This window comes from Carassius auratus, chromosome 19 (assembly GCF_003368295.1).
Source record: "Carassius auratus strain Wakin chromosome 19, ASM336829v1, whole genome shotgun sequence".
NCBI lineage: Eukaryota > Metazoa > Chordata > Actinopteri > Cypriniformes > Cyprinidae > Carassius > Carassius auratus.
This window is the reverse complement of record NC_039261.1, coordinates 5,622,933-5,650,521: the sequence shown is the minus strand read 5'-3', so window position 1 is coordinate 5,650,521 and position 27,589 is coordinate 5,622,933. Positions and strand designations below refer to the sequence as shown.

The 27,589-nt window shown below is 34.0% G+C and overlaps 3 protein-coding genes across 8 annotated transcripts in view; 1 reads left to right on the top strand and 2 right to left on the bottom strand.

The window, feature by feature from the left end:
• Window positions 1-977: 977 nt before the first annotated feature.
• Window positions 978-9,098, top strand: LOC113119221 (mucin-1-like). Its single transcript, XM_026288517.1, has 8 exons — window positions 978-1,492; window positions 2,772-2,953; window positions 3,109-3,182; window positions 4,533-4,675; window positions 4,910-5,049; window positions 5,141-5,287; window positions 6,534-6,621; window positions 7,587-9,098. The coding sequence occupies exons 1-7, from the start codon at window positions 1,429-1,431 to the stop codon at window positions 6,594-6,596; spliced, it is 813 nt and encodes a 270-aa protein (XP_026144302.1). The 5' UTR covers window positions 978-1,428; the 3' UTR covers window positions 6,597-6,621; window positions 7,587-9,098.
• Window positions 9,099-12,730: 3,632 nt separating this feature from the next.
• Window positions 12,731-23,847, bottom strand: LOC113119220 (high affinity immunoglobulin epsilon receptor subunit beta-like). 3 transcript variants are annotated; one of them, XM_026288516.1, is made up of 9 exons: window positions 23,653-23,847; window positions 22,337-22,459; window positions 21,894-22,010; window positions 21,738-21,794; window positions 20,336-20,473; window positions 18,718-18,768; window positions 18,053-18,166; window positions 15,375-15,440; window positions 12,731-15,206 (listed from the first exon to the last, which is right to left on the bottom strand). In XM_026288516.1, exons 2-9 carry the CDS (start codon window positions 22,430-22,432, stop codon window positions 15,072-15,074), a joined length of 774 nt encoding a protein of 257 aa, XP_026144301.1. In that variant the 5' UTR covers window positions 22,433-22,459; window positions 23,653-23,847; the 3' UTR covers window positions 12,731-15,071. The 3 variants fall into 3 exon arrangements, with proteins under 3 accessions (XP_026144301.1, XP_026144299.1, XP_026144300.1); XM_026288514.1 differs by lacking the exon at window positions 23,653-23,847 and adding an exon at window positions 23,512-23,622; XM_026288515.1 differs by lacking the exons at window positions 18,718-18,768; window positions 23,653-23,847 and adding an exon at window positions 23,512-23,623.
• A 1,132-nt stretch (window positions 23,848-24,979) lies between these two features.
• Window positions 24,980-27,589, bottom strand: part of LOC113119219 (semaphorin-4A-like) — a 31,165-nt gene continuing 28,555 nt past the window's right edge. For all 4 annotated transcript variants that reach the window (XM_026288512.1, XM_026288513.1, XM_026288511.1 and 1 more), the window contains one exon: window positions 24,980-27,481. In XM_026288512.1, coding sequence (XP_026144297.1) covers window positions 26,628-27,481 — 854 coding nt within the window. In that variant the 3' untranslated portion in view covers window positions 24,980-26,627. The remainder of the gene's footprint in view (window positions 27,482-27,589) is intronic.

Sequence of the window (27,589 nt, the reverse complement as noted above, 5' to 3'; positions counted from 1 at the left end):
TTTACTCTAAACACTAAACACATTTTTTGAGAACTTAAAAATAATAATAATAAAATAATGCCTTCAATTTCATGCTTCCCCTTCAATCCTTTCCCCCCATAAGGTTTATCTGAAGTAACAAATAATACAAGTGCCATCACAATAATATTTGTTTATTTAGTTAACAAACAAGAAAATCTTAATGTGCTTACTATAGTAATAAGAAAGTCCTCCTTTGTAGCCACCAGTGTCATACTGTACTGGCCAAACTGTTTGGTGTCCCTTTAATTAAAGACCATTATTATTCTCTCAAAGTGAAAACAAAGAAGCGTGAAGAGCCACTTCACCCTAATGTGTTTCCAGCAGGTGACACGATTGTGCTTTTTTTGCACACCTTTTGTTAGCTGTGTGGGATAAATGTATTTTGCCTATTGCTTAAGTCAAATATTAGTGTGGACACCTGAGTCACAGAATGTAATTTCAGCCTGACACAAGAGTAATATTTAACCAATGAACCATTGAATAAAAAAAAGACAATTAAATAACCATTAAACATCATTAATCAAACCATGTGCAGTTGAGATTGCAAAGAATTCAGTTCATTTAAACCACACACACACACACACACACACACACACACACACACACACACACACACACACACACACAGTTTATTAAGTACATCTAATTAAAATAAAATAAAATTTGCAGTTACACTATTTTAAGGTGTCCTTGTTACAGTGTAAATATATATTTAAGTGCTGAGTAATATTAATAAGATACACATACATGTATATGGTTAGGCTTAAGATTAGGTTTTGTCTTAGGTTTACTTGCATTTAATCATGCATAATTTATTGTTATTATAATAATAAGTAAATGCAGCACATGACAAGGACACCTTAACTACAGTAACCGTCATACACAAATTCTCATGTCTCCCAACCAGATTTTTTATTATGCCAGATTGTGATCATAAGGAGGTCATCAAAATCCCTGAAAAGTAGTTTCTCATTGTTGGAAGGGTGTTTGCATGGCACCACATCCTGTGCAGTGAGGTGAGCTGTGCCCCTCTGGTGAGTCAGTCACATTAACCCTGGTTAAACACAGTGAGCACGCAGCGTTTGACGTAAGCACATGTCACAGCAGTGCAGAGCGAGCAGGACAAACAGAACGGCTTTGACAGCAGTCCACAGGTCTCAGTGGAAAACAATAGAAAAAGAGGGTATTGGGTTAAACAAAAGAGTGAGTATGATTCAACATCCGTTACTAAGCCCCGCCTCCATCCACGACTGATTGACAGCTGACATTGTGTCTCTGGATGAAAGCTGTGCGAATAAAGGCTCCCGCTTCAGTTACCATCAGTACCTCTCTAAAGACCGTCACAGAAGCTCTTCAGCCAGAGGAACACCTCTCAGTCAATTCAGTTCCCATTTCTCTTTCTTCAGCATGAGGCACATCACATTATACTACACTGGGGCTGCATTCCTCTTCTTGCTGTTCTCTGCAACAGGTAACTTATGACTTTTGCATTTAATCAAACACCTTGAGGATGTCACTATAGAAATTACAAACTGAGTTCATATGAACAAACTGTTTTGATAACTCACGCTCTCTTTTTGTTATTTCATTCAGTAACTCATAATCGTGTAGAAATGCATATTAGTTTAATGGTTGAAACATTCAGATCTGTTCTTTTTTGTTAATGATAAAGTAGGCTATATGATTTACTTGGATAAAAACAATAAATTAATCAAGAACTCAAATCTAGAAAAAAGTAAGAGAAGAAATGTGCTAAAATAGCAACACTTTACAAAAAGGGGCCATTTGTTCACATAAACTAACAATACAAATACTTCTAAAGCATTCAGTCATCTTACTTAATTTAGATTTTTTATCTTGAACATTTATGGTCCATTATTAATTAATGTTTGTTAATAGTACTGAGCTAACATGAACTAACAATAAACAGTGGTATTTATATTAACTTACGTTTACAAATATGAATAAATACTGTAACAAATACATTTTGTAACAGATTCACTGTAACAAATAAATTGTTAGTTAATGTTAATGCATTAAATATAGTTAAGCAATGGAACCTTATTGTAAAGTGTTTTGTGTGCTAGCAAAGTTGGAAAATCAATAATGTGTGTATTATAAAATAACAAGATTTTTTTGAATGAAAAAAAAAACTGATAGTATATAACATTATAAGCTATTTGTATTTACAAAATGTCTGATATCAATGCATTTTAGACTTATAAATACTTATAAATAAATAAATAAATAAAATTCAGCATTATACTGTGGATACTGTTTTTTTATTAAATTTGAAACTAGTGCCAGTAGTCTTGAATAGTAAAAAAAAACTCCTTTTAAAGAAAACAATTTTAATTTAGATGTCAAAGGTCATGATCTGACATTGACATGAGCTGAATATGGGGAAAATGTCCAAAAAATGTCCTCATAAGGTCAAATTATATTAGTATCCATGTGCACTCTCAGAAAAAAGGTACAAAAGCTGTCACTGGGGCAGTACCTTTTCAAAAGGAACACTTTTGTACCTTTCTTGTACTAATAAGTAACCTTTAGGTATTTATATGTATCTTTAAGGTACCAACATGGACCCTTTAGGTACAAAGGTGTGCCTTTACAAAAGATACCGCACCAGTGACAGCTTTTGTAATTTTTTTTCTGACAGCGGGGATATTGGTCCCTGGAATGTAGGGAACGCCAGGACACACACACACACACACACACAGCAATGAATAATCATTTAATGTTTCCAGGTGCTGAGCCCTACACTATTGTAAGGATTTTGGAGGGCCTCCAGGCAGAGCCCCAGACCTCCCCTTCACCCCTGAACTCATTCTCCCTCTGCATGGAGATCAAGAACCGCGTCTTCAGCGACGCTCTCCTCAACTCAACCTCACAGCAGTACAAGCAGATGTATGCTGAGGTCGCTGGAGTTGTAAGTGTTTCCAGAGATTAATGAATGAAGTAATGTCAGGGCCAGTTTTACTGAATAGAGCAGACATTTAACACATAACACCAGCATCAACATACTCAACAGATGTAAGTTGTTGAACCTACGAGAGATCATGTGAACATGTTTCATTTCCACAGCTGGACATCGCCTTTAACTGCTCTGACTGTGACACAAGAGACACCTACAGAGGAGTGACAAACATACAGTTCAGGTCAGTCTCATCTCATTCTTCTGTGAATTAGTCCTAAATGACTGTAGAAATGAATAATAATCAGTTGTGATGGAGAAGTGCACTTAGTCAGTACTAAACACACTTATAATATAATGTTAATAATGTTAAGATGAATCATGTTAGGATAATATAATGTTATTGAAATAAAAGCTCATTTAAGTATTGTTAGAGTTTCTTAACACACTTAAGTAGCCTTTTTGTTTTTTTAAATAGCACACTTTGTAAAACAAATTAAAATTGTACTTTAAAGAAAACACATGTAAAGTATACTTACTAAAACACATGTAAAGTATACTTACTAAAACACATGTAAAGTGTACTTACTAAAACACATGTAAAGTATACTTACTAAAACACATGTAAAGTATACTTACTAAAACACATGTAAAGTATACTTACTAAAACACATGTAAAGTATACAAAGTATACTTACTAAAACACATGTAAAGTGTACTTACTAAAACACATGTAAAGTATACTTACTAAAACACATGTAAAGTATACTTACTAAAACACATGTAAAGTGTACTTACTAAAACACATGTAAAGTATACTTACTAAAACACATGTAAAGTATACTTACTAAAACACATGTAAAGTGTACTTACTAAAACACATGTAAAGTGTACTTACTAAAACACATGTAAAGTGTACTTACTAAAACACATGTAAAGTATACTTACTAAAACACATGTAAAGTGTACTTACTAAAACACATGTAAAGTATACTTACTAAAACACATGTAAAGTATACTTACTAAAACACATGTAAAGTGTACTTACTAAAACACATGTAAAGTATACTTACTAAAACACATGTAAAGTATACTTACTAAAACACATGTAAAGTGTACTTACTAAAACACATGTAAAGTATACTTACTAAAACACATATAAAGTATACTTGATAAAAATTTTAACTGTAGTGCGTTGTTTTATGTAAAATGTAAGTGAATATATTTTATATTTAGCTACTAAATTGTAGCTTCATCATTACAAATGTGTAATTACAAAAATATTTTTAAATACATGAGGTTTTTAATAGAAATTATATTAAAGTATTACCATAGTTTAGTTTACTATAAAGCCTCGTCAGTATTCAACAACTTTATCTCAAAGGCAACAGAAATTATTTTTAAATTATATGTAAAGAAATACTTAAGCCCTACTTGAGTTGGTCAAAAAAGCTCAGAATTCACTCCAAAAAGATATACTATTAAACAAAATTTCAATATTAAGTACTTTTTTTAAAGCATGCTTAAGTGTACTGAAGTGTTACTGCATTAAATATTTCAATCAATCAACTTTTTTTTTCTCATTTGATTACAGTAACGGGTCTGTGATCGCAAACTGTACCATCCAGTTCCAGACTATTTTCATCAACCATGTTATGCTCAAGCATTTGTTCCTGAGGGCCATAGATAATAAGACTTTCGTCAACGGTCTTGCAGTCAACAGACAGTACACAGCTGGTGAGTATTCATCATCAGACTCATGAATGTGTGAATTTGCTCCAAATTATGTAAATTTGAAAGATATTGGCCACACCAACATTCAACAAACACAGGTACAGCATGGGGAAGTTTAGTAGTTCAACACACTTAGGTTTATGTCTTGTAAGACATAAGACACCTGCTTCATGGTGTTTGGAAACCTAATGGTTTTTTACATAAATGAATTATAAAATGTATATATTTTTCATGCAGAAATAGTCGCACCTGCCTGGCTTTTTTCAAAGTCAACCACTTTTGCAGAATCTAGTGCTGAGGGTCTTCCTGGGTGGGCCATTGCATTGCTAGTGCTAGCATGCATCATCATACTGCTTATGTTCCTCGTCTTACTACTGGTAAACACTTTACATTTACAATTTACAAACAAAGAGAAAAATGGTCAACACTCCAATGTGATATTATCTAATCTCATTTCCATCTCTCCAGTTATGCTTTTGGTGCTGTAGGAGAAAAGCTAAAAAGGAAGAAACACAAACCATTGCTCCGTATGAGAGAACGTCTTACAAAGAACATCTTTCTGATCCCACATATCTGTCACACACACCTGAGAAGAGGCCCAACTACCAGAGCATGGTGAGAACGACTTCATTTCCTATGACTGTGACATAAATTGAACTAAAGACCTACCGAGAAATACCATTTCATTTCATTTTATTTCACATCAGCATTGTGATTTAGATGATCAAACATGAATTAATGGACCCTGTTCACAGTCACTGATGATGCTTTTCCATAGTAATTAACATTGTAAACATAGCAATGCTTTTTATATGTTCATTTTAGACTTAATATTAAGAAATGTGCATTTTGCACAAGAAGTACTCCAATTAAAGTTATGCTTTTAATTTTAATATCAGTAAGTCTTGCATTAATTGTCAGTAAATACATGAATACACTGTAAATTATTGTGATTTTAACCGTGAAAATGCTACAATACAAACCTGTTAAATGGTTAAAGGTAAGTTCCTGTAAACTTTACAAGGAAAAACCGTGAACTGACATTCCCAGAATTATTTGCGTTACATTTCAAATTTTGTTTGAATCTGGTGTTTTTTTTTCTTTGAAATAACAGTTTTTCTTATTTTTTTTCTCATCTGTTATGTTTATTAGAGATGTATGTTACATATTATGTTGTTACATTAATGTTTATTGCACATTTCAGTTTAATGTGTCTCACCATGATGGTCTTTAGTTCTTGTGTTTAGTGCAATGTATGTTATTTTTATTTGGTGTTTATCAGTGTATTACAATGATAAAAAACAGATTTCAGTACTTCAATAGGTTGGTATATTAACATTATATCAGTTAATGATATTATGGTATTTAACTGTAAATTTAAAATTTAAAATTTAAAATTTAAAATTTAAAATTTAAAATTTAAAATTTAAAATTTAAAATTTAAAATTTTAATATTTACATTTAAAATTTAAATTTTAAATGTAAATATTAAAATTTTACATTTTAAATTTTAAATTTTTAAATGTAAATATTTAAATGTAAATATTTAAATTTTAAAAGTTAAAAACATAAAATCTAAAATGTTGCCATATTTTTACGGTAGAATTCCGTAAAAAATTATATATATATATATATATATATATATATATATATATATATATATATATATATATATATATTTTTTTTTTTACAGTGTCAGTTTGAACTATAGTATGAACTTAATGTATTTTTAATATTTTACTCTTTTACTAAGGTATTCAATAACTTAATTGTGTAGATCTTATTTATCCATTATACATATTAGATGTTTTTTAATGATTCTGTTATCAGACGTGATCTCTGATAAATGTTTCTTCTACAGGGAGAACCAGAAGCACAACATGACAACCGAGCCGGGATCTACATGATGAATCCTCAGAGATGAAAACCACAACACTGCTATAAGAGAGGTAGAAATAAACCCTGTATCAATGAACACTTCTACAGATAACCATTATAGGTGTCCATAATTATATGTTTATTATATGGGCATCTATAGACATAATGCCTGCATTTATCAACAAAATAAGAATTATAATTGTAATGAATATTTCCTGAAGCTGACCTCAGAAACCAAGGTATAGGACTGACAGGTTTGTCTATGATGGAGGCTTACAGGTGAATGTGTTGTTGCTGGTGGAGCAGATCTATTCAACATGAACAAAGAAACACCAGTGACACAGTCAGATTAAATTCATAAACTGGGTTAGATAACATGAGGTGAAGCCCTTCATTCAGTGAAGGGTTTACCATCGTGACCACAATGCTTGCTCAATATGGCAACACAAACATGGGATTTACATTTCATAAACCTAACATTGAATTAGGATTCAACACAATACGTTTGGTTCTTTCACACACGATTAATGCGCTGTCAGATATAAATGGAAATGATTTATAGCTATCGCTGGGAAAGGCTTTATGCCGGTCCTTGCTTTAAACTCTGTTTACTAATGAGTTTTTTAACTGTTTGAAATTATTTAGCTTTGAATTAAAAAATCCTACTGATTCTGAAACAATTATGATTTCTAATATTATGTGGCTGCCAGCTATTTGAGCGGTAAATACATCCATCAATGTTCTCCTAATTGGTGTAAATGAATGAATAAAACTGAATGAGTCAGATTTCATACCTGGGTGCATTTAAAGTTCAGGGAGTGGTTTAATCTATTAAAACTGAGTCTTCACGGGTCATTTACTGTGCAATATTTCATGTAGTTTACAATACAAAACTTACTACATGTGTAGGGTTTCTCTGACATGATAATCATCTGAAACTGAAAACTGTCAACACTGACAACTTTTCAGGAAAAGTGACACTGCACTTGTTGATATCTGTCTTGTACTAATATAAATGATATGATCTTTGTTTCAGAGGCGTGGAGGAACCCATGCTATGAAGGTCAGGATGGTAAAGTGGCTTCTCTCATAGAAGATGCTGTTTTTCTAAAAATGTGGACTTGTCAACATTACTATGTGTAATCTAAGTATTATACACAACTGGACTGAACTATTTCTGTGCTTTTTCTGAAGCACAAATATGGGCATTTGGGTCTGTGAACTTTTGCATCTCTTACTCTATTTCTGTTTTACTTTGCTCACGGCGCATACTCTTCAACAGTACGCAGATATGTTGTGCACGCTCTATATCACTTCATCATTAATAACCCGCACAAGAAATATGAGCATACATACCCAGTTCTGTCGTCAGTCATGCAATCTCCAAAAAGATGATTAAAGCTGCAAACTTTGCATGCAAGAACGTCGCTCAAATGCATGTACTAAAACATATTCTATAATTCGAGAATAACTGTGTATTTTTATTTGTAATTTAACGCATAGATAAATGTGAGCACAGTGCACTTATACTAGTATAAGTGTACTGTGTTCACATTTAATTGTGCATTAAATTACACATTTTACAAATCTAGTAGAATATATATGATAATGGAAATTGAAATGCATAAAATAACAAATTTTATATCCTGGCATTTATGTCTAATGTTGACTTCCATTTCCCCATCTTTCTTGCGTGTCTTATCCATTAGTATGCAATATTGGAGAGCAAGCATTTGGGAGTTTTGAGAAGTTGAATGAGCAATAAAGCTATAGTGGGCCCCTTTATAAAATACCTGGAGGTGGGGAATAATACAAAAATTGTCATATTCACTGAGTATGACTTGATCTAATTCACTATTATCTCAATTACAGCTTATTAGAAATTAATTGTACTTAGTTGTGTTTTTGGAAAGAAAACATTTCAGTACATTATAGTCAAACACATTTTTATATTGAAATAATGAAGATTTCTGTGCCACCCCAGACTGGTTGCTGGCCCCTCCCTGGCCACCCCGATGAAAACATCCTGGCTCCGCCACTGCATAAGACCGGGGCTAGTTGTCACATTCTATACTTCACTAAATAGGTTAGGTTTATATTTTCAAGAAAGCCTTTGAACATTTGCACTGTTTCAAAAATATTTCATTTAAAGTGTACTTTATTTTGATATTCAGTGGTGTGACTGAAATTTCAGACAGTAAAACAATTATAAAACAGAATAATTTTTTGACTGAAGGATTTGCATATGTGACATTTTGCCCCGGTCTCTTTTACTGTATATCGAAGGCTACTGTAGAAGAGTAGGTCTCCTAAATTGAAATATTTTATTTTTGATACTGCATGTGATGGGGTCTGGTGTCTCCAGATTACAAGTCTATCAATTCATAAATGCCTTTTGATTTGTCATTTGCATTTGTGTTAATTGTATGGTCATTTACACTTATTAATACACTTTCTGGGGGTAGAGCTGTTGTATTCGATGCACAATACTTCAGCAAAACAATATTGTACCAGGTACATTATAAATAAATAAACTGTATCCAATGTATACAACTGTGTGTGTGTGTGTGTGTGTGTGTTTTATTTATTTGTGTGTTTATTTTATTTTTTTAATATATTCTTGTTTGATGAATGGCTGTCCTCTTCTCAATTTAGTCATTTCATCTGAATATCAACGGTAATGGGATTTAGTCAGTTAAAACAGGTTAAGTGATCAAATTTTCTGTCTTTGGAATAATTTTTGGATTTATGGAGTAAAACACAGTTTTTTTTTTTTTTTTTTAAGTGAACAGATGAACCGAAGTACTTATTCCATTAATCACTGAATAATAAGAATAAAGTAAAAATCATTAATAAAGGAATTAGTTGATAGTTTATTAGCTTTTACTGAAGTCCTGTAAAATAGGCTGTATTTAAACAGTGCATTGTAAAAAATTTCTTGTTGTTTTTACAAAAACTTTTTGGCAGCTGTGGTTGCCAGAATAATTTTGTAAAAATACAGAAAAAACTGTAAACACATTTAAGTCAAAAACTGTTAATTTTACAATATAAAGCTGTAATTTACAAACAAGAAAATGTGAATATAAACCAGTAAATTCAACAACACACAAAATTAAATCTGTTTTGTACCTTGAAAATACTGACAACCACCATAATAATAAAGATGGTACTGTATAAGAGAAAGCCACATGAAGTATCAAAGCTCATCACAAGTAGCTTCACCACAAGCAGAAGTATATATTAACATATAGAAGGTGCACATTTATGGAAACACAAAACACCATCATGGTAACACACGTGATACTTAAATAATGCAAAAAACTTTCATTAAGCAACAGAAGATGTAACATAAAGCTCAAATGTACATAACTGATAACAAGAACTATTTAAAAACATGATTATTTAAACAAAATACTTTCAAACGTGGAGTGTCACGCAGGGAATTCTGGGAATATCAGTTTACAGTTTTAGACTGTAAATTATACATTGATTTGTTCTTTTTTTACTTCTAAAAGCTGTATAATTAACAGAATTTTACTGTAAATTTACATTAAATGCTTTGTTAGATCTTTTACAGTTTTTCCCTGTATATAGTACGGGAACTTACTGTTAACCTATTATCAGTTTTTTTCCGTAGCGTTTTTACAAAATTTTACAGTTAAAATTACACTTATTTTTTACAGTGTGAGTTTTTCATTCAGTGTCACTGTAATTCACACAATTATTATTTTTTAATTATGTCTTAGTAAAGGAATTGTTAATTTGCAGGAATGCATTTTTTTTTTACTTCAGATTGGGTCACGGAAAATGCTAAAATGTATTTAACAAACATAGAGAGAGAGAGAGAGAGAGAGCCATAGAATAAGTTTCTGTTACAGTTATCCTACAATTTAAAAGTAAAGGTCACTTTTTAATTTGTGGACCAATTCTCACTATAACTAATTATTAAGTATAAAAATTCCCTCAATAAACTCTTAATGAGCTACTTATTAATAATTAGGTCCCACTTTATATTAGGTGTCCTAAAACTATTGTATGTACTTACTTCAGAAAATATGTACATTGTACTTACTGTGTTTATATTGTGTTGTATAACAGTTTTGCTGCTATGGGTGTGGGATACAGGAGAGGTTAGAAGGTGTTTTGGGTAATGAGTTTATGAAGCAATCTCAGTTGCGTATGTCTCAATGTTTAAAGTTCGTCTGATGAATTCAAATACAATAAGTAATGATAAATCAAACTGAACCACAACACATCCCATAAACCTTGGGTTTCCATTAATATTCCCTCTTATCTATCTCTTATTCATACAGACAAAACAGTTCATGAAACCCCACAAGCATGAGACCGAACAACAATGGAAATGCATAAGCAAGAAAAATTATAGGAAATATAAAATATAGTGATAGAAAGCAGAAAGAAATCAACTGCAATCTCTGAAAAAAAAACCTGGATACACTGCTTTCAGCAGTTGTTTCATATACAGTGTATTTTATAACAAGTCAAATATTGTTTGTGTGATTTCCTGGCTGAAAGTCAGAGGTGCGGCGCCTTTTCTATCTTTAGTAACAGTTTTGCGTCACAAGGTGTTCAGAGAAAGTAAAGTCATTATTTGTGGATTATTAATCAGAGAGGATTTTAAACAGAGATGTTTATACAGTCTATTTATAAAACACTTATTGGATCAGGGAGTTGTTCATTTCCGATTCACACACTTGTGAAAAAGAAGTGTCCTTAATTTTAATAAATATACATTTCAAATTTTATAAGCACAGTATATATATATATATATATATATATATATATATATATATATATATATATATATATATATATATATATATATATATATATATATATATATATATATATATATATATATATATATATATATATATATATATGAAGAGTTCAGATGCAAAAACCTCTAAATGCCATCTGAAATTTTCATCTAAAATTAGGATTTTTATCGGGCTCATATATTTATATTCAGTTATTTCACTTTAATAGCCTGGAAAAGGACCTGCACATCACAATTAAAGTAAAATGACTCAACCTAAGCATAGGACCTTGATAAAAATCCTAATTTTAGATGAAAATTTCAGATGGCATTTAGAGGTTTTTGCATCTGAACTCTTCATATATATATATATATATATATATATATATATATATATATATATATATATATATATATATATATATATATATATATACTGTATATATACTGTTCATGCATATGATATAATAAAATGAGGGGCTACTAAAGTGTACATAAATAAAGCTTATTTTTATGTCTGATAACAGACTTTTAAAAAGTGCACTTTGTAATAATGGCAAATTCAAAGTTTTGCTTTACAGGATGTTTTAATTCCTCATTTTTTCTTTTTTTTATCATGGTTGAAAGTATTATTTTATGCAAAAAAAACAAAAACAAATATATATATATATATATATATATATATATATATATATATATATATATATATATATATATATATAAAAGTAACTATATTTTAAAGGTACTTCATTGCAAATGTGTAATTGCTAATATTTTAAATACATTACATACATTACAGAATTAATGACATTTAAGTATATTTTAGTTCATCATAACTCCACATCATGATTTTCTCCATGAGTGTTTTTTTTTTGTTTGTTTGTTTTTTTCATGACCAGATAATTTGAGTAAGATAAATCATGGCAACTATTAACACAACCCTACACAATCATAAGAAGAGAGTGAATAACAGTATTAAAAACTGAGATTCTATTACAACATTCACATTTTAAAGCAATAGTTCATCCCCTAAAAAATGATAATTTTTTTTTTTTTTTTTTTTTTTTTGAATTTGTTTCTTCATCTGAACAGATTTGGATAAATGCAGCATTACATCACTTGCTCTCCAATGGATCCTCTGCAGTGAATGGGTACCGTCAGAATAAGAATCCAAACCGCTTATTAAAAAAAAAAAACATCTCAATAATTTAAACAAACAATATTAACTTGCTAAAATTATCCTGTAAGACAAAAGTGTCAAATTAACAATAGAATATAATAGAAAATTTGCATGACAGCAGCATGAAAAACACCAATTTACTGCTATAAGATTCTTTTTATACACTAAAAAGTTGAAAATGTGAAATAAGAAATAATTACAACTCACATTGTTGGTGCATAAAAGTGGTTTAATAAGTCCATTCAGCACCTAAAATACACTGCACTCCAAACACTATGAGAATGTGCTACAATGTGAATAGTGGAAACTCACAGCAGCATGCTCAAAATCACAATTAAACAAGAAGTGACGTGTGCACAGGGCAGGAAATACACAGATGTTGTGTAAAAGAGGTACAGAAGTAAATAAACAGTTTAAGAGAAACAAAATACTTTGGTTTTTAGATCTCTAATAAAATGTTCCTTGGATTAGGACTGTATTGTACCAAATTCAGATCATTAAGAGATGCTAAACAATACAATCTGTGAGTCTGGTGAGTGAGTAACACACAACAATAATAACTCTTAGCTGAACTATTACAGTAAGCTTTGTGAAACAACAATGACAAGCAACCAAAGGGTTAAAGATGACACATAAAAGCTCTGTTCGAACTCTCTCCAATTAAACCTGGTTATCCTATCTCTCTCTCACTCATCTATTGATAATTGAAAGCATGGTTTCTCACACACAAAACCTCATCCTGCACTGAAATGTATTTATTTATTTAGATGAACTAGTGTACTAGCACCAATGACATTAATCAGGAATATACATCATATCTACAGGGAACTAACTCATGCCACTGTTTGATATTAACAGTGAACACAACATGTTTTCTCTCTAATGGGATGTAAGAGATCAAGCCCAACTTTTATGCATATTACTCTAAGATACTGGTACTATTTATTCATTCTCTTGTGAGCATGGAGATATATAGATATTGTGTTATCAGATTACACACATTACTAACACTCAAGAGGCCAAATGAACAGTGGGAATATTTTACATTATGTAACATATGTTAACATAAAGAGAATTTTGTTCGTCAGTAAGTTAGCTCAGTGGAAGTATTTATTATTGCAGATTCAATTAACATGATATTACCCGCACTATAGTTTGTTGGTTGTAGATGACAGCTGACAATCATTTAAAGCTGTTCTGCATTAAATGCATCCAACTATGCATGCTTGCATTGTTCACATACATTTTTTCTCCCTGCAAGACATGCAGCATTTACACCAATCATCCTATGATCTTTCTGCATTCGTTAATGTTATTTTTTTTTACCATGTACTTTATTCTGATAGACCCTGCAAAAACAGCAGAGTTTGCAAGGCAGCAAATTAATTGTCAAGCATCCCACGCACTTTGATCCCCCGCAACTAATTTAAATGATTTTTTTTTATTGCTACTACATAAAAGAGCCATTTTATAGAGACTGCACCTTGAATATTTCTAGATTTGTGCATTATTATAAAAAAAAAAAATCTATGACCTTTCCAGGCCTGGAAATCACAATGTTCAAATTCAACTCATTTTTTTTAACATTGGTTTGATTCAGTGCAAATAAAATGCTACACATTAGAGCTGTTTTGCCATTTCAAGCATCAATATACACTGCACAGTGTAATTGATTAATACATGCACAGCGTGAATGATTAAGTGCAAGGAAGAATGCAAGCATGCACCAATCACAATTCATTATTCAAACAGATGCAAGAAAGAAAACCAGTCATCATTCAATATGCAACTTAAATGACGACATCTGTGCTGTCAGTCAACGTTTAAGTTACTTTTTTAAGGATTAAAGTTGACAATAACAGATAAAACCAGCAAGGTGAAATTAGTGGTTCGGGTTAAATTAATTTGTTTCAAATTTAGGGTTAAGTTTTGACCCTGAATATTTGAAGACGATCAGTGTGCTTCTTTGCAAACACTGTAAGTCTTCAGCTGTCAGACAAGAAGAAACTCTGCAGGTAATACAATGTTAAAAATGAAAAATCACTCTGATGTCTTTTGAAACCCACAGCTTTTAAAAATGTTTCTTTAAAGGTGTGGAATACAAAACGCTTACATAATAGTAGGATGTCTAAATGTATCTTTTTTATAACATGAACAGGTGATCACAGAAGTCAAGCAATATTTGTAATGCATGACATAAATGTATGACTTCAAAAGACTTGAAATAGACCACAAGATATAGGAACCACTGTCGTTTTTCGCTTTTATGGAGATTTTTTGTCCTGGTCCCTATTCATTTTCATTGTATCAAAGAAAGTCAGGTTACATTCAAAGACACTTAAAAATAATGTGTAATCGAAAGTCATGGGTTTGGAACAACATGAGGGAGCAAAATGCATTTCTATTTTTGGATGAACCTTCTTTTTTAAGTATGATGATAATGGCCTATTTTACAAAACCCTATCATGTTGATTTCATACATCACTATAATTAAAAAACCCTTGCTGCTTAAATCTCACTCATCTCTACAATATACATACAGATTACATGAGCAGAAAGCATCAAACGTCTGTTAAAGAGTCAATGGGTGCCACTTGAGGCTCAGTGGGAGGGCTGGGGATTTCTTCTATCGGTTCAGATTTGGGTTCAGGTTCAAGCTTAGGCATTGGCTCCACCTCTGACACCATCACTTCCACCTGTACAGTTTGAATGAGAAGGAAAAAATTGATGTTTTATTGGAAGAACTAGCAGAGAGTTATATATGAGAAAGCAATGGATTGACTAGCTCTAACTTCACGTTACATGTTATCCAAAACCAAGCAAGGTTGAATGGCAACTGAAATCTAAAAGTGTTCCTGGTGTACCTGAGGTTGGCTAGGGGTGACGGCCTCGGGCTCAGATGGGGCAGCACGCTGTCTAAAGCTAGGAAGCTGTGGAAAAACATAGGGATCACTGTATTATAATAGTTCATCGTGAAGATTGTGAAGAGGAGATCACAAAATACAAACAAAAATATTTCTGAACACCACTCTAGTCATTTTAAATTATTTTTTTTTTTATCCAAAGCGACTTACAGTGCATTCAGGCTATCAATTTTCACCTATCATGTGTTCCCGGGGAATCGAACCCCCAACACTGCGCTTTATAAGGCAATGCTCTACCGATTGAACTACAGGAACACTTTTTATTTAAAAAAATTATTTATACTAGATTTATACAGATTTATACTAGAAGTTTATCAGATTTATTCCACTTATTATCATGTAATAAATACAATACAGGGTTGGAATCTAATGGGGGCAAAAATGGCACCAAAATGAACAAAAACACCCCTCAGATTTAACAAATGTGGCAAAAAACATGGCTGTGATTAAAGTGAAATGCAAATTACATGGAAAGTGTTGATTTCGGCATTACATTTAGCTCTACTTGTGTTGCATCAAATATTTAGTTGTACGTGTTGTTTTTCTGCAGTATTATTGCCAGTCACAGATGTTTACTAGTGCAAGAATGCCCAATCAAAACCACTTAGATTAAGTGCTTAAAATGAGTTTTGTTGAGTGTGCACATTCACCGACTGAATTATGAACTACTGTGAATACTGTCAGTGGACAATATGAGGATGCACGGTTTCTTTCCCTCTCAGGGAAATATGATTACATGTGTAACCCAAGACGTTCCCCTTCTAGGGAACTCATGCTGCATCCTCTAGCGGACACTATGAGGAAGCATGGTCTCTTTCACTCTCAGGGAAATATGGTTATATTCATAACCCAAGACGTTCCCCTTCTAGGGAACTCATGCTGAATCCTCTAGCGGACACTATGAGGATGCATGGTCTCTTTCACTCTCAGGGAAACATGGTTATATGCATAACCCAAGACATTCCCCTTCTAGGGAACTCACTCTGCGTCCTCTAGCAGACACTATGAGGATGGATGGTCTCTTTAAATCTCAGGGACCATGGTTACATGCATAACCGGAGACGTTCCCCTTTTAGGGAACTCACGCTGTGTCCTCTAGTGGACAATATGAGGATGCACACTTTCTTTCCGCTTTCAGAGAAACATGATTACATGTGTAACCCAAGATGTTCCCGTTCTAAGGAACTCACGCTGTGTCCTCTAGTGGACAATATGAGGATGCACAGTTTCATTCCCCTTTCAGAGAAACATGATTGCATGTGTAACCCAAGACATTCCCCTTCTAGGCAACTCACGCTGCATGCTATAGAGGACACTATTAGGATGCATGGTCTTTTTCCCTCTCAGGGAAACATGGTTACATGTGTAACCCAAGTTCCCCTTCTAGGGAGCTCACGCTGTGTCCTCTAGAGGACACTATGAGGATGCATGGTCTCATTCATTCTCAGGGAACCATGGTTATATGCGTAACCCAAGACGTTCTCCTTCTAGGGAACTCACTCTGCATCCTCTAGGGGACATAATGAGGATGCATGGTCTCTTTCCCTCCCTGGGAAACATGGTTACATGTGTAACCCAAGATGTTCCCCTTCTAGGGAACTCACTCTGCATCCTCTAGAGGACACTATGTGGATGCATGGTCTCATTCACTCTTAGAGAAACATGGTTTCATGTGTAACCCAAGATGTTCCCCTTCTAGGGAACTCACTTTGCGTCAGTATTAGGACAGTATGGCAGGGTCTCGTTTCCTTCCTGGGGAAACATTGTTACATGCATAACCCAAAACTTTTTAGCAAGAGTACATAACTCAAGCTACACTCTTAAAATAAAGGTACTGAAATGGGGTTATTGCAGTGATGCCACTGAAGAACACTTTCAGGTTTCCCAAAGAGCCTTTCAGTGAAATGTTCTAAAAATAACCTAATCCCAGTGCAAAAACAATATAAAGAGCTGCAGCTGTCAAGAACCTTTTGTGTAATATAAAGGTTCTATGGATGTTACTGGAATCATCAGTGCTAATAAATTAAGTTTATTTTAAGTTTAGTATATTTCCCACATTCATTCAGATAGGACTGGGTCTTAGATGCATGAAATCCAAGCTTTCCTGAGGCATTTCAAATATGGCTGATGAGTGAACAGACTGTCCTAGAAAGGGACTTTCTATAAAATGTATTACTAGTGTGAAAATCCATTTTATTTTTCATTTTATTCAAATGTGAAATCTTTATTATTTTATATGTAAAAACAAAATCTATAAATTATATTTATCCAACTTTAATAATCATTGTTAAAATATCAACAGCAATAACCAACTAATTCTGATTTTTTTTCAAAATTTTGTTCCTGTATTTACATTTTATAATTTATATACTTTGTGTAGGCTATTTGAAATATTAATTAAGCTCATATCATTATCCAACTATGTACATACCAATAAAATGTAATTGGTAACAATTGATAGTATTCTGATTGATTCTGATTCAACTATTTGACACAAACAAAGACAACACAGATACAATTATTAAAAAATAATTAAATTCTGACTCTGCCATACAATAACCAAAATCAACATACTCTCTCAACCCTACTATTTCATTGTGCATGTGTGTTTAACTGACCTGCACACCACCTTTAGCCAGAGCACTGAGTCCAAACAAGATGGTTACAATGCAGATCACCAACTCCACCACCAGAAACAGAACCAGCGTGGCCAAGAAGCCGTCGATCAAGAGCTGAGAGCAGCCGAAAGAGACAGAAAAACGTCAAAACAATCTAAGGCATAATAAAAGACACAACCATCAATGATGACATGCTTGTCCACATGTTTGTAATTTGCCAAAGAGATTTCCTCTTTTAGTAAGTTACAAACATGGACAAGCACATCACTAGGCTAAAGCAGATATTGTTAAAATATGAAAAAAGACTAGCAAGAATGACCATCTGAGTTTTCATACCACATCTTGAAAATAATTAAAGGTATGTTTTATTGTGAAACATTTTCAGATAACTGGCCCAAAGTGCAAAACTGACAAAATCTTTAAAATAACCCACACCCTGCTACCACATGCATTCACTCTCCTTCGAATATACACACAGCTTCTGGTCAATATATATAAAATCCTGAACTGTAGAGTGAATTCAGGCAAACTGAACCAATTTTTGTGATGCCAGTTTACCTGAATTAATACACTTTCAATTTACCTGTTTTTTTTCTTGCATTATCAACATATTATTAAGCACATTCATGTAAAGAAAGGCAAATGTGAAGGTAAGAATTACTTACTTTACAATTTCTCTCGACAGTATAAGTGCACTTCCTGTAACAATATTGTTGCTTTGGAAAAGCAGACACAAAAGACAAAATTATGTTGAATTTTTTAAATGCAGCTATAAAGGTCGCACTACATATACAAATGTAGCTGCAAGCACACCCAATTAGCCAATTTAGAAAAACTGTTACAGTTTTTTGGCTTCCTTGACAAACGACAATGCCCTCAAAAAGGTTTTGGACTTCTGAGATTGGAACAAGCCCCATTGGATATACAGTAGACATAATTGGACAGCTTATGTTAAATATGTTTTTTACTGAAATAAATTATTCACTTTTTTCCAGATACCTTTTTAGTTTTTAGTTAGTGTCAGATGAAGGACCAGGTTTACTAAACAGGGCAAACTAGCACGAGAGTGTAATCCCATAAAAGTGCCTAATGGGAGTGGGAGGTAAACTGACTGGCGCATACATTACTAAATGACCTTGCATTTTTCTTATATATTCTCTACGTTTTTAATGTTTTTAATGCCAAAAGAGTGTTAGTGCTGGTGCAAGCTGTTAGTAAATCTTGCCCAAAGAATGTTAATGTGGCTGGCCATCACTGGGATCAAAACATAGAAAAGAAAGCAATTACAAACATGAGCATCAGTCAAAAATGAACAGGAAAAAACCCACCAAAGAAATAACTTTAGACCAAGAAAACAGCAATATTCCATCTTATCAAGACCATTATGGACAATCATTTAATTTTACATTTTAGATTTAAAATAATTTGTAACATCTTTTCACTTTACTGTCCAAATACCTTGAAAGGGCACTGATTTTTTTTCATTCACTCCTTCACTGGAGAAAAAGTCTGTACCAAGTGCAAAGTGTCTGTATCCTTATGATTATTAATCTACTATGTTATTAATATGTTATAAGAAAAATGTAAAATTACAAAGAAGTAACAAATTAATAGGAGAGATGTGAAACTATCAATGTGATTATGCCAAAAACTCAATTGTGCAATAACAATTTAATAAAGTATAAGTTGCATATAGACAATCCCACATCAAATCAGAAGTCAGTACACCAAGTAACAATATCACCTTTCTTTTTCTTTTTTTATTCATTCCAACATAATCTTTCCATTCATTAAGCTCCTAAAAGATAAACAGAAGGTTTAATCAAATGGTAGGTATAATTTTAATGTAAGGTTTAAGCAAACCAAAATTGTACTATAAAACAGCTTCCAACTTTGAAAGCACTTTTTGAGCACAATTTGAAGATTCACTAAAATTCTTCATCTGTGTGAAGTATATGAACCTGACTTTTTGACAACCACACATTATTACTGAAACTTCTGAAGATGCTATGTTTTGCACTTCGGTACAGTCCTTTGAAAAGGCATCAAGGAAATTGCTTAAAGAAAAAAAACTGTAACAAGAAAGCTGATGTGGTCAGTTCATCACATCATCACCCGCTTACAGTGTTTTATCCTTCCCACTGCACCCAAAACTCACCCACATGCATTCATAATCAATATACTGCATGCATATATATCTACAGTTTAAATGTGCAAACCCATCTTCCCATAGTGCACGGTGCTCAGCGGTGCAGTGAGAGAGTAGCAGATGTGTGAGCTCACCACAGCGTAGATCTCCAGTCTCCTGCAGTGCTCACAGTGGTACGTGTCCTGACGGTACGGCAGGTGACGGGACAGCAGCCCAAGAACAGCAGTGGAGAACGCTGCACTGACCAGGTGAGACACCAGTGTGGCTTTCACCTTCACATGGTGGGACAGAAGTCACTGAGCAGCTCATATTACTGTCATTTGATAAAACACTGAAAAATGAAAGCCAATGCGGTACACTGAGAAGAAACATAAAAAATAATGCTAGTCAACAGTCTGGACACATGCATTTTATGATTAATAAGTAAAATTCATAAAATGAGAGCGGTTTTAGCTTTGTAACGGATCGAGGTGATCAGGATGTCTATGCAGTGTTGAATTTGTTTTTTCATTTCTTTTAGCGTGTATGTTGTTTGACATCGCAACGTGCTGATGAGTATCGCTCTTCGGTTAATAAAGAGGTAAGTCATTTTCAAGTCTATTTATCACATTGATGTCTGTCAAGTTGTAGTGCAACATAATTTTTGTGTTTTGTTCTCTATAGGCAGCAAAAACCTGAGATCTGCATTGGCCCTGTCAAGTCTGGAGAGTATTTTACCGTTTAATGAATTAAATTATAAAAGTTTTTAAATGGACTTCTGAGTGTTATAATAATCAGTAATATAACTGTGTGAATTTTTTTTTTGCATACAAGCCTTTATATTTCATTATTTTTTTAAGCATGTAACAGATTGTAGTTAATTATATGTTGTGTATATGTGAATATAAAAACTACCGTAATCAATTATACTGCATAGTAATTTACAGTATTTTAAAATACAGTGCAAAAACATGAACTGTATTTAATTTTACAGTATAAATATACTGTAAGTTATTATACAGTATGCTGTGAACTACTGTAGTCAGATTTACAGTAATATTACCGTGGAACAAATTACTGAAGCTTGCTGGCTATTTGTTGCCAGTAAGTTACTGTTGATTTTACGTAAACAATTTTACAGTGTATTTTTCTGCAGAACTAAATTCTATCAATGATGTATAAGCATAAGCATTAACTATCTGCTCCAAAAAAATAAAAATAAAAATAATAATAATAATAATACAACAACGAAACCAAACAACAACTTTTAAGAAAATCGTAACTTTGTAAAAATTTCAATCATTTATGCATAACATCAAACAATCACTATCTGCTCCAATACCAAAAGAAACAAAAGCAACTTTTAAGAAAAAGGAATAATTTGTATTTTCTACAAAACTAATTTCAATCAAATCCATAAGCATTTCAAAATAAGAGTAAGATAAATTTAGTCAAGACTCAAGAGTGTCCAAAATGTTGATTAGTAGTGAGGGTTCAGGCTGGGTAGGTGAGTTAGTATAGTTTCATTAACTCTGCAAACCTTGAACTTGTACTCACCCAGAACAGAGACGGGAACCGTCCAGCATGGATTAAAATGGATCCAGATACAAGCAACTGATAACAAGAGACTTCTTGAAGTTTGCAACATCCTTAGTAACACCTGGATTGATAACAGATTAAACACCCTGCTTTTCAACTTCCATTAGCACTTACCTGAACAACGATCACTACCACAACAATGACATCAGGAGAGAAGTGAACCTCTTCATAGAGCTGGAGAATGGTGATGCTCAGACACAAGCACAAGACTGCGATGATGATCTGAATGGACTGAAACAACAAAACAACAAACTCAGTGAATCAACTTAAAGATGCCAAACAGGCAATTTCAATAGTTTTATAACAGAAAAACCATTATACTTTTATTTGATGTCAATGATTCGGTTTTAAGAAATATGTTTTGACACTCTAAATACCTTCAAACATTTGCATAGTCAAATGATTACAAAGCCATTCATGCAATCATACTGAATGAAATGTGCAACACAGTGGTTTACAGTATGAGAAATAGCAGGAACTCTGGTGTATGGAAGATTTTCCTGTGCACTTTTTTCTGTATTTGGTATGAGATTTGTTGTCGTGAATGTGGCACTCACCCCCAGCGCTTTGGGCTCCACCTTCTGAAATGTCTTGACCTGCTTTGGCGTCAGGTTTCCTGCAGGGCGCAGGGGGCCCTGACTCTCAATGCCCATGCTGAAGTCAGTCAGTTTGAGGCCTGGCTGTGCTCAAATCAGAGAATCAGTGGGAGATAAGAAGCGTAAGAATAGCTGGTTTTTTTAAGAAGTACCTGAACTTAATAGGGAAACACTGAGAAATAAAAACGAAGACAGATAAGGACAAAAACATGGATGACTGAGCATTTAACACTCAAAAAGGTTACTCTCATGGTGTCATTTGTGCCTGAAAGCCTAATAAAAGGTTATTGATAAATAAATAAAAAATAGCATATTTTTTCCATGCTATCTCTGGTCCAGAGGTCCATCATACAACTAGACCGTATAGACATATTTTGAATAATTTAACTAGATTTGAATTGAAGTTTTTGTTTCCAATGAGTTCCATCCTACTTTTGTCAGTATAATGGAAGTCAATGGGAACTAAACTGTTTGGTTACCAACATTACATATAATATTTTGCATTCTGCAAAAAAAAAAAAAGAAAAAAAAAGAAAAAAAGAGAAAAAAAGAAAAGGTAATTTGGTGAAGAAAGTCATTAAGGTTTTGAATGATATGAGGGTTAATTAATGATGACAGAATGTTAATTTATGAATGGACTATCCTTTTAATATTTTGTAAAGATGCATCACATGACAAGATTATTTTATTTTATTTTTGTCAAAAAACAAGTAATGTATACTTCCAACACGGTCCAAACCCCATTCTAAACAGTATACATCCCTCTTTTCTCTCAGAAGCTTCTTCAGAGTGTGTCTAGACACCTTTTCAAATAAGCAGCTTCTCTGGCAGCTGCACACAGTATTGCATATTTCATCAGCACTGGACCAATTTAAAACTATACAAGAATAATGACATTTTAAGAGCGTGTCTTTACACATTTTTATCATATACAACCGTTTCCCATTTCGCATGTTCAACGGATGAGATATTAAATGGTTTCTTGGCCTCGAAGGCAAGAGGAGCAGCCAAAAATAGACGCAGGGCAAACCGTGCAGCCTCATCAGTCTCCTCACATCCGCAGTGTCCCGCACTATGACAGCATGCACCTTTATTTCTGAGCATTACTGCGCCACGGATAACGCAGAGCGACTCACCCCAGTGCTGTAATGAGCTTCCCAAATCCCAAATCCTAAAGACATGTAACCTTCAGCGCTATCAAATATAGGTGGGGCCGCGCGCGCGTTCGTGCTGTCCCAAATCGAGATTCCTTCAAACACAAGTGTGATGTCACTTACCTCTGCAGCTCCAACTAAACGCGTTGATTCTGCTTTTCTTTTTAAAAGGCGAAAGTGAAGCCTCCAGTTATTGCATCCGTGTTGCGGCTGAAGGGAAATAACTAGTTAACTGTGAGGTGTGTGACACGCGGCTCACGCGCAGCACCGCAGTGAGGAGGCAGATGAAGTGATGCGGCGCTATGGCAACTTCCAGCATCATCATCAACCAAGCGCGGGATATATGGATCACTTCTCTATCATATATATATATCAATTATTATTTTAATCAATTCCCGCAGTAGAACCACTGCAAGTGTGATATTGCTATTATTAAAGCAGTTACTGTAAAAATAAACAATTTAAGAAAAAATATGCGTTTCAGACAAAAATAACTAAGTTAGGTTGTTACTTTTTTGTTACACTTTTGATGAGAGACTAACCTTCAGTCTAAAAACTACTATTCTGAGGACAAGTCAATTCATTTACAGTGCTTGTCGAAAGATTAGAATTTCTTTATTTTATAAAAAAAAAAAAAAAAAAAAAAAAAAAAAAAAATTTGAAGAAAGTGTTTTATATGATCACCAAACCAGCAGTAGTCGGATTAAAATACAGTAAAACAATAATATTGTGAAATATTATTATAATTTAAAATAGCTGATTTGGATTTATTTTAAAATGTAATTTATTCCTGTGATGTAAAGCTGAATTTTCAGCATCATTACTAGTCTTCAGCGTCACGTTATTCTAATATTCTGATTTGTTGTTCAAGAAACAATTTTGATATTATTATTATCAATGATGAAAAATTGTGCTGCTTTACTTTTCTGTGGAAAAGTGCAGCATACTTTGATGAATCGAAAGATCACAGAACAGCATTTTCTTGAAATAGCCTAGAATTCTTTTGCAGCATTATACATTTCTTTACTGTCACGTTTGATTAAGTTTGCTGATCACAAGGTTTTTATTTTTATTTATGCTACACTACTATTCATAAGTTTGGAGTTAGGTTTAAAAAAGGGGACAAATGTATACCTGTATGTGTTCATGAAGGACAAAATTATAATATTGCAAATGTTTTCTATTAAAAAATGCTGTTCAGTGAACTTTGAATCAAAGAATCATGAACCCTTCCACAAAAATATGAAAGCAGCATAACACTATAATAACACTAATAACACTATTGCAGAATCATTATAAACAATTAAACAGAAGTCAAATTTAAGCAGTTAATAAGCATATTCGAATGATTTCTGAATGTTCATTGACGCTTAAAATGATGCTGAAACTTCGTCGTTTGCTGCCACCTAGTGGATTTATTGTCTTTATTTGAAAGAAAACTTTCCAACACTTTAAATCAGCATCTTTTATTTTCAAAACAGCCTGCATCATAGGCTATAAAAAAATAAACACAATCTTTCAAAAACAGTGACGTGCAGGAGAATGCATCTAGTCCTGTGCCAGGCTTCACATACTGGGCTTCGACTGGACTCCGTTATCCAACTACTCTCTCAGTCACTAGACAGAACAATTTCTCCGTCATTTGATTATAAAACACATTTGGCAGTATCACAATTTACAAGGGATTTCCCCAGAATGAAGACTTCAAATCAGTACCATTCAGTGACAAACCACAGGCTGGGAAAGAATAAAAAACAGGTGCAGGTGCAGGTCACTCCCAATTTAGTGGATGTAGCTACAATCAGCCCCAATATACTGCTGTGCAAACGCAAAACACAACTGCTATTTTTCTTTCATTACATTTAAACACAAAATCAAGTTTCTTTGACTATGATTTTTCTTGTAACAGCTTGGCTCAATGATCTCCCAGTGCTTCGAATATAAAAACAGAACAACATTCAACCCCAAAATCCTTTGAAGTCCTTTTCTCAATTCCAGGGTGAAGTGGTCAATACTGAACGAGGTAACCTAGCTACATAGTTCTGTAACAGTCCCAAAATAACACATATGACTATTATATTTATATTGAGATATTGTTACGCTGAAATATGGATGATAGAGAAACATCTACCCGTACCTGCACATTACTGATAAGCACAACTGTATGCATTACAAAATACTTATTTAAATTAAACCACTTGAAAAGCATCTCTGAAAGCTTCATTTTTTTTGCAGTCAAGAGATAATTCACCCAAAAATGAAGATTCGGATGTTTACTCACCTTCGTGTTATTCTAAACCTGTACCAAGATTCTCCAGTGGAACACAACAGAAGATATTTTATAAAAACAGTGAACCACAACGTTTCTATTCCCATTTCTGACATCAAGGTTTTTTTTTTTTTTTTAACAAAAGTCACAGGGAACCAAACTGTTTCCAACAATCTGAGGACGAATAAATATGAAAAATGTAATTTTTGGGTGAATAAAAAACAAACAAACAAAAAAAAAAACATAACATACCTTGTCTTAACATTCAAAAATTGCAAATAGATAAGAATAGGGAACAAAGGCAGAGACTAAATGCAGATCAGAATGGTAAATATAAAAGTCTCTGAAGTTGAAAGAAGCCGATGATCAGCCGTCTCTCTTGGGAAAACTTTATTATCTTTTAATTTTAAGGTCCATCAAAATTTGTACTGTAATATTCTTTTAAAAAGTGTATTTTAAACTGAGCTGACTTGAACAATTGATGTCAATTAAAACGGTCGAAGAGATCAATACAAATCTTAATCTGAGCATCTTGTATACATGTGATTTCAGAGAGGCATAAATCTGATACACTTTAGACTGAAACGAGCAGTTGTCACATAAATTACATAAATATGAACAAACTTGAAAAATGTACACTACTGTAGTACCAACAGTTGGAGATCTTTGAGTCTCAGAGCTCAAAAAAAAAAAGGTCCGATGTGCCGTTTTTACCAGTTTTTTCCTCTTTGGAAAGCGAAGCGGTTCAGCGACAGGGCTCGATGCAGCAGAAGCCCAGTTTGGCTCAGAAACAAAGTTTACAGTGAACCCAGAGAAGCAGACGGGTGTGTCAGATGGGTGTGTTGGGCAGGTGACCGTTTGAGCTGTTCAGCATGCTGTTGCTCGGCATGATGGGAGATGTGCCGTTATGTGCCTGACCGGCATGGGACTGTCCGTTCGGAGCTTGCCCGTTCCGCTTTTCCAACCGAGACGAGTGTCCTCTGAGAGACTCTCTCTCCTGGGGCGTCGCACTTCCGCCCTTCTCCGCGTCCCTGCGAGAGGAAGGAGTTTGCGGGACAGTCCTGCTATGACAAAAATGACCGAATCTGTGAAAAGCGATGGTTAGCAAGGCGCTGATGCACAGAGCTAACAGAACGGACACCACTACTAGCTCCTGAAAGTAGCTGGGCTTGTCCGTTAGCGGGTGGGTTTCACCAAGCTCGGTCTTTCGGGAGTCTTGCTTTTCCGTCCCAAGCGAGGGAGTAAAGCTCCTGCTGTGAGTGGAGGCGGCTGGTGAATCTTCGGGTGAGTCTGTAGGATCCACTTCTGCGTCTGGTTCAGTCCTGGGCTCTGTTGGTGTAGGTGTGATGAGTCTGGTAGTGAAGATGGAGGTTTTAATTCCCGCTTCGGTGGACGGGGTGCTGTGTGGGCGGTTCCGGGTGGCTGGTGGGACGGTGGGGCTGCTCTTCTGCTTGACGTGGTAGATGCCCAGTGTTTGGGTGTAGCCGTTCTCCTCAGACTGGCACAGGTAAGGTCCCAGGGTGGATGGGGTCGCCACGAAGCTGAGGCCGCCGTCGTCTGACTGAATGTAGATTTTGGGCGAGAGCTGGCTGTTGAGACGCTCCCAGTGGCGTTTGGCGAGGTGTGATGCTCCCGGACACTGCAGGTGCACTACTTCGTTTAGAGACACGGACACCACTTCACCTGGAGGAGACACGGTCGAGGAGGTCAGGGGTCAGGGGTCAGCATACACAACCACACCACCACAGCAACACAGGCATGCAGTTAAACCAGCACTTTGTTCAGCACATC